General features: G+C 39.9%; 1 protein-coding gene across 2 annotated transcripts; it reads right to left on the reverse strand.

The window, feature by feature from the left end:
* Positions 1 to 7,761, reverse strand: slc30a8 (solute carrier family 30 member 8). 2 transcript variants are annotated; one of them, XM_041053436.1, is made up of 9 exons: positions 7,720 to 7,761; positions 5,717 to 5,883; positions 5,048 to 5,194; positions 3,763 to 3,916; positions 3,393 to 3,559; positions 3,044 to 3,156; positions 2,028 to 2,133; positions 1,485 to 1,619; positions 1 to 727 (listed from the first exon to the last, which is right to left on the reverse strand). In XM_041053436.1, exons 2-9 carry the CDS (start codon positions 5,733 to 5,735, stop codon positions 582 to 584), a joined length of 987 nt encoding a protein of 328 aa, XP_040909370.1. In that variant the 5' UTR covers positions 5,736 to 5,883; positions 7,720 to 7,761; the 3' UTR covers positions 1 to 581. The 2 variants fall into 2 exon arrangements, with proteins under 2 accessions (XP_040909370.1, XP_040909369.1); XM_041053435.1 differs by lacking the exon at positions 7,720 to 7,761 and adding an exon at positions 7,210 to 7,316.
* Positions 7,762 to 8,329: the final 568 nt, after the last annotated feature.

The raw sequence follows: 8,329 nt of genomic DNA on the forward strand, positions 1-8,329 counted from the left end.
CCGGTCTATATTTACATGTATCAGATTTTGCATAAATGGATGTGGCTGGATCCAGCGTCTTGGATTGATACAGCAGGTTAATGCTCAAACAAACAGTACTTCAGCACCATCCTGGATGTGTCACATTCGTTCAGAGGGTAAACAAACACAGTAATTCAGATGTATGCTTAAAATAGTGAGTCGAAGTATAAATTAGCAGTTTACTCAACAGACTCAATCATAGAACATGTAAAGATTCAGAAAAGAATGAACACTTGTTACAGTGTAGAGTGATTTGTATTTTACACTTAAAAAGCTTTTCGCCTAAAATCATTTATACCCTGAGCCAGCTTGCCGTTCATTAAAACATGCTCGCTGTTATTTCATTATCAACATTTTTTGGGGGGGCTATGTCAAACACAAAGGCACTTAAGGCGCAGTCATGTGACTTTGGTATTAATGTCACAGTAAAACATAAGACCTCAGGGTCCAATGAGCAGTGCAGCAGAACAACTAAATACTCTCACCACCTCCAGTTACAGCAGCTAAATCGTAGCTCGGCTCTGTTCTGCTGTGCGCAGATGCATGACTGAGGCCGGTTCCTACATCTTGGGGTCCTCACACAGGGTACATCCAGGCTTCAGGTCAGCCTGTCTCTCCATTTGAATTGTAACAGAGTGGAAGTTGTAGGAGGAGAAACAAGCCTGAGTCATTTCTCTTAGGACGGTCTGAGCATCCACTGACTCATCTGTGAAGAAGAAGACAAAGAAAATGGCAATAAAGAATTGTTTCTTGTTGTGTGTGTAGGAGTCTATTTATAAATGCTAAATAGTAGGTCTTAAAATACAGTGTTACCGTATATTTATGTGCCTTAAAAAATGTTTTGGCACTCCAAGTTTTTGCAAAGAAGATGTGAGAAAAATCCAGAGCCACACTAGCAGCTCCTCAAGGTGTAATTCTCATTCATAGAGTCTATGTGCTCATTACACACTAGAATGGATGGGAAAAAAGGAAGATCACAGCTATTATTAGAGCCTACAAAAAATATATAAATAAAAATTTGCCAGAGAGTGATGCTAGAGGAAAGGCTGTGTTGTTACCAAAAATGAAAAGAGTATTCTCTTTAAAGCGACCATGTTGGATCTTCAGGCTCTGCATTGCAATTACAATGTCAGACTTGGCACAACTTCCATAAAACTGTTTTTATCTTCAATGGTTCTTTGTCAGCCTCAGCCATACTTTGAGCTGGATTATCTCACAAATAGTAGTTTGTTATGCATTACAATTAAATGTGATTTATTAGGAGTAGCCTATAAGTGCATGCAGATCTAAACAGGCTAATTTTGAAAAGGTATTAGCAAAAAACAAAAATCTATATGTTTTTGTAAAACCAAAGCCTCATCCATGGTGCATGCCTACATGTGGCACCTATTTATAAGTAAAATAATAAGTAAAATATGAATAAACAAGAGTCTATGCAATTTGTCATGGCAGTGTCTCCTCACCTATGGCTACGTGTGCAGACAGCACAGCCTGGTTCATGGTGAGGGCCCAGATGTGAAGGTTATGGACAGCTGTGACCCCCTTCACTGCGAGCAGACCATCCCGCACCTCACTGTACCTCACCCCTGCTGGAGTGCCTGAGTCATAGATGGAAAAGACAAAGAGACAAATACTAAGTATAAGACTGTGAAGAAACGGTTATGGAGTCAGAGAACAGAAGACGGAGAACTCCTCGTCTAACTACAAATATGCTGACATCAGGTGAGTTTCTATCCACCTGTTTTTATGCACATTTTCAATTTGCACATTCAAAATCTGACTGCAAAAAAATTGGAAAAATCACGAAATGTATTGAAAATGTTTTTACTCCTAAATTTAACTCCCATTATTTACATAATATATTCACACAGTGTCAGTAGATGGAAATGTGCATTCAGTTCTATTTTCCTTAGCGGATTTTCTCAATATAGTTAAATTTTGCACTTTATTTTGATGGAACCATAGCTACTATTTTGGGCTGTTGGCTTTTGTTATGACAAACTCACCTTCCATCAGGACGACAAGGATGTCTCTCATGATGGTGAAGGTGGTACACAGGACTAAAATGGAGAACAGGAAGGTGCAGATGGGGTCCGCTATCTTATATTCTGGCTGAAAAACAAACATAATGCAGAAAAGTATTATCAGACATGCTTATCAGCAGCGTAAAAATTATTTGATTGCTTTTGGTCTTGATAATGGAGACGGTCGAGTCATTTTTCATTGATCTCATGCATCATTCACAGCATTCTGCAGAGAGACTCCAAGCACGGAAAAAAAAACACGTGGACAGAAAATACAGCATCATCTTTCCTGCTGCAAACAGCCACAGCCTTGTGTTGTTTATCATTCCTCAAGGGTGAGTGTTTTTAGCACTGAGAATACCAAGTGTTGGAAGCTAAAAATACTTCAGGAATTAATAAATGAGAGCTGCTATACTAGATGCTGCAGTACAGTCACACTAACAGTTGCTAGGTTCAAAGTAAAAAAAGAAAAAAGAAAAACAGCAACAATAATCAAAACTTTGAGCAATGGAATCATAGAGTGTCCTTGTTCCTCCTCTTGTTTCCCTTATTAGTCAGTTTTATTATTTGATCATCAAAAAATATCTGTCCGCTATGAGATACTAGTGTTACATCACATTATCCAGATATTTATTACATAAACTGGCTTTAATCTATTTATAATATATTAAATCAAAGGACTGCATCACAAAGTTAATAATTAATTTGGCAATTTTTCCCTTCAGTAGGTAAGGACAATTTGTGCGCATGGACTAATGCAAATGTTTCCTGGGCTTATTTTTTTTAACTGGGAGGAAAATTGCTGTACATGATTATTTAAATACTCTTCTGTTACTCAAATAAGCTTCATTCTAAACAATTTTCAGCAACAGAAAAGTCCAGTGCTGACAGATAACACTTTGACTTTCATACATTTCCCACCTACCATCTACTCCTCACCTCCCCTCATGGGTTTGTTTCACTTTCTTAGGCTTTTCACCCTGTGAGAGACTCGTTACCTTGAAGAAGATAATGATGGCGCTGACAAGCACGCTGAGGCTCTGGAGAAGATCTCCCATCACGTGGACAAAGGCCGCTCGCACACTGGCATTGGCCTGCTGAGCCCTCCGTCCTGACAGAAAAAATAAGAGGCCAGTAAAGCTAATTATACACTGGATTATAATTCATTATATATTCCATTATAATGTCATTATAATGGACTGTAATGACCCCACAGTGCACTTTCAGTCATCGTACAGAATAGTGTGCACGGGGGATTGACTAGCTTAATTGTTTCATGGCCAACAGGGATCATATTTGAGAAGAAAGTAAAGTGAGGAAACTATGATTCGTATACTAGAAACACACCATGACCTGCCCCGTCTTGCTCCACATCTACATGGTTATCATTGGAGTGAGCGTGGTTTGAGATCTGATTGTATCCTTTTTGTTTCTTGTCACCGTGGCTGTGACCGTGTGAGCTCAGGCCGCCGTGGCTGTGGCCGTGGCCGGACTGGTGAAGGGTGAGGGCCATGCTATCGAGAGAAGAAACAAAACATTATGACAACATACTACAACATCTTAAAAAGAACATGAAGTTGGATTCAGTATTGCCCCACCCATCTCCACCCCCACACCACCACCATTCTCTATTTGCTAAAGCATCATCCATAGGCAAAGATACACTGTGCACAGATTAAAGTTGTATAAACAGTAACTGAGTGTGCATTTCACTCACATAATATTGGCCAGCACAGCACAGCCAGAAGTAATGAGCATGATAGTGCCGTCGATGGTGTAGTCATCACTGATGAGGCGCTCCACAGCCAGGTAAACCAACACTCCTGTTACCAGCCAGATGGTGAAAACTGACAGCAGCGCACCCAGGATCTCTGCATGGGTGAAGAGACAAGGAGAGTGAGGAGAGAAATAAATCATGAACTGTGGTCAAACGCTGACCGGAAGGTGATCGAGGTAACAGAACTTTACAACACCAGATAACACTAAGAAGCAACTGACAGATAGGATGACACATGCTAAATTCAAGTGTAGAGGTAGTCTAATTATTGGTTCAGCACTAATGATCAGACTAAGCTAACATGTCACATTAATTCTGGCAACCCTGCAACAGATTGGACGTCAGTATTCTTTACAGAAAACAGTTAACTGTCCACCGAAGGTCTGGAGCCTTCTCTCATCCGACATTACACAAACAAAAATACTCTGCTGTGGGACCCAAAATGATTAATCTCATTGTGCATCAGCAGCCACTGCACACATGACAATCAGTGGTTTTGTAGCAAAATAACTTTTGAATAATTACACACAGCAGTGAACATGTCTTTCCCATTCATAAACCTTGTATTTAAAAAAAAAAAAAAAAAAAGTCTAACAAATGTCTCCCTGTTTGGTCTCTTTTTAACTGTTTTAACTCTTCCAACAACATCCTCCAGTCTTGAATTTAGTAAAATGCAGATACAGAAAGTTAAGTCATGCACATCTTAAAGGAATAAAACAAGATATCACATGTTAATTAGTGAGCTTTGGAGGAGCTGGCGGCAGATTATAGTACCTTTGGACAAAGTCAGACTAGCTATTTCCCCTTGTTTCCTGGTCTTTATGCTAAGCTAAGCTAACCAGCAGCTGGCTGAAGCCTGCACGAGACTAGTATCAGTCTTCTCATCTCTCGGTACTACAGTACTAAATCACAAATATAAAAAATAACCAGAAAAAACTGTAAAATAAAACCACAATGAGATCAGTATTTAAAAAAAAACAGGCTTTATCCAAATTAATAGCAGATAAACTGACAATTCAAATTCTAATCAGTACTTAACCTTAAAATTCTACATTAGTCTATTTACATTAACACACATCCACCACCACAATTATTGTAAAATAAACTACAGTAAAACCCTCAGACGATATAATGCTGCAGAGTTAAGTATCACAGGAAAATAGTTTGCAGTGCAAAAATCTGCCAGCAGCTACCAACTGACACATGAATGGTGTCAACACTGTACCTGCACGATGCCAGCCGTAGCTGAGCTTGTGCGTGGCAGGTCTGGAGGAGAGCCAAAGGGATAACAGGCTGATGACAAAGCTGGTGAAGTCCACTAGCAGGTGAGCAGCGTCTGTCATCACCGCCAGGCTGCCTGCAAAATACCCACCTGCAGAAAGAGAGAGACGGTATTATTTAAACATCATATCACTTTGCTTCTGAAATGCTAAATTTACGCTTGCGTGGGGATTTAGAAGGAAAAATAAGCAATGATGACAGATTGGAGAAAAGTGTAAAGAAGTGATGAGCCATGGAGAGAACTGGTGATTGAGCAGAGGCAAGTGAGAGGAGATGGGAAAAAAAAAACAAAAGAGAAGGAAGTAGAGGGTAAAGGAAAGAGAAGAGAAGCAGAGGAAGTGAAAGGAGATGAAAAGAGAGGAAAGGTCAGGAGAGAGAGAAAAAGTGATCAGGAGAAGAAAGATGTGAGATAAATGATAAATGATAATTGGAACTTATAAACTAAACAACCTGATTTAAAATTTAGCTAGTCAGTACTGTATCAGCTAATCATCATGTGTTACTGACTGAACGGGTCAGTGATCTCATAATGGAAAATGCACTGGGGATGAAAATCTGAAAAAAAGAAAATAAGGGATCAAGGATTAAAGATGAAAGAAACAGAATGACTCACCCAGGATTTCGCCGATCATGAAAATCAGGCAGATGACAGAGACCACGTACAGCCTCTTCCTGGCAACTTTCTTCTCTCGCTCGCGATCCTCCTGAGCGTGGCTGTTGTCATGGCAATGTTTGATGCCACCGGTACGGTCTCTCTGTAAAGCCTCCTGGTTTGGCACGCTGGATGAACATTAAAGTCAGAATAAAGTCAGTGATGTGACAGATAAAAGCATGTACTTGACCTTTTATTTTTATTATATCTTCAAGAACTGACTCTTTAAAGATTTCTCTAGTGCTGAAAGGAATTATTTTGTTATCATTTAACCTGTCAGTTGTATTTTATTCGCTCTATCAATTAAGTGTTAAGCTTTGACCTTTTAAAAAGGTGAGGAAAAAAATTGTTTTAATCCCATCACAAGTCCCTGAGTGCAAGAAGCTGTCTCTTAATTTCTTGGTGTGCTCTAAAAGCCAAAGATAGGCTATTCAATAAAACAGTGATAGAAAGTTTGAAAGCAGTTAAACACAAAAAAAAAACCACAATAAAAACACAAATAAATTCCCTGATATTTGAAAACAAAAAACAAACTTAGGGGTTTAATTTTAAATCACTGCTGTGTGGTGGGTTTGTTTTATTTGGGGATGGAAATAAACTAGAAATTAGTTTGTTTAGTTGTTTAAAAGTCACTGGGGAGCTGGTGAAATTGGCCAAAAGTGCCAGTTTAAAGGCTTATGAAGTACAGTCAGCCAGTGGTCAGCCATCACATGAGTGCAATTTTCACCCACATGACCAACAAGGACCAACTTCATGATCAGCTGAACACAACCTGAAGAAAGAAGCAGCAGGCGACTGACCATGCCTCGGTCAGCAGATAAACCAACAGAGGATGATCACTCACCGTTTTACCAACAGCAGGATGCTAATATTTGAACAAATACTTACCAGAACAAATACTTACAGCAGAGTATAGGAACATGACCACTTATGTAAAGCAATTACCACCAAACACCCAACAGCATGAGTCAGTCACTGAGCACCACAGACAGCGCTGGTTGGTATGTGTATTCTAGAAAATGGCTTAATTATTTATTTAACTTTTTTTAATATATAAATGAGGTAGCAATACGTTTCCCCTTGTGCACAGGGATGACTGAGCAGTAAAACCAGTCAAATGAGCAGGATGAAGTGCACGTTTGCGCACTAACCCCAGACCAGTCCCGTGTGGAAATCCAGCTGTTCACCAACAAGGGAACGTGAGCAAAGACACTGCCCACGCACAGCCACCATAACTGAGACTGACGTTAACTTTTCACGGTGGATTAAAAAAAAAAAGCTGACAAGCAGCTGTGTGTGATTTGTTGATTTGTGTCCCACTAAAACTCACAGAATAATTTAACACGAGGATATACAACAACAACAACAACAGAAATTCGTCATGACATATAGTAAAAACACAATTCACATATTCTTCTGTTCAGGTTTGGAACAAGTATTAAACAAAAGTTTACCTTCCCACAGAGGTGTAAGTGTTGCCCTCATTTGTGAACAGGGGAACGCTCTCTGGATCCTTGTTTCTGAACATGATTGACGTCTCGGAGGAAATCAGATATAAAGAAATTTCTCAAAGCTGAAACAACACTCCAGGACTGAAACAAAAGCAAGCTAAAAAAAATTAACTTAAAAGTAAGTAAAATTAATGCTGGTTTCTTGTTATGATCTTCTGTGGGCCTGGATGTATCCACTTGAAAAGTGTTTCAACAGCCGCGGAACATCCTCTTAAACCAACCAGGGTGCAAACAGCTAAATATCTGATGCCTTGTGACTAACATCGCTCGCACCGTGTGCAAATGCTTGGCCGCCTGCAGCACCTAAGAGCTGAGTGATGAGAGGGAAGGTGACATGAAAGGAGACATGTGCTAGTCTTTGTGTTGGACTTTAAGAGACAAATATCTCAAGAAAAGGTAAATGAGGGAATCGCCTGTCAAGCCCATCAACAAGTAGATAATTTCATGTTTTACCTGTCCAGAGTCCCATAGATTCAGCCTAAATTTGCCTTTGAGTAATTAGTGAAAATCGCTGGCGGGCGGCGCATTTTTGTGCTTCAGCCACGCAAATTACCAAACTCAATCCGGGGCCCGCCCACGTCTTTTGCCCAGCCGGCACTTAGTGATTATACAATCAAACCTAGTGCCGTGCGCTCTCTCCACGCCTGGTCATGCATTTCCGACTCCAACCAGGTTTAGGTCAGAGTCATCTTTGATAATCATTGCTTTATGTCGCCACCTAAACCGAAATGTGATTCAGTTGCTGGTTGATGGAAATCCCCTGAAAGAATGAATGGTCTTTAAACAGCTTGATAATCTCTGCAGCTCTTGGGTGTTGTTTTGACGTTTCATTCCAAAATTAACCACAAGGTGGCAACAAGGAACCATCTCTGATGTGTGTTTCCAGTCCCACTCCACACCACACCACACCAGTCACTTGTAGATGGAAGATGGTAAATGGTAAAAGACGTTTTCAGATCTTTCACTTAGGAAAAAGTAAGAATAATGAAATATGAGTAAAAATAGCACGAAATGGGAAAACACAAGCGCAAACAGAGACTGGTAGAAGGTTAAAAACAACAAA

This window comes from Toxotes jaculatrix, chromosome 13 (genome assembly GCF_017976425.1).
Source record: "Toxotes jaculatrix isolate fToxJac2 chromosome 13, fToxJac2.pri, whole genome shotgun sequence".
Taxonomy (NCBI): Eukaryota; Metazoa; Chordata; class Actinopteri; family Toxotidae; genus Toxotes; species Toxotes jaculatrix.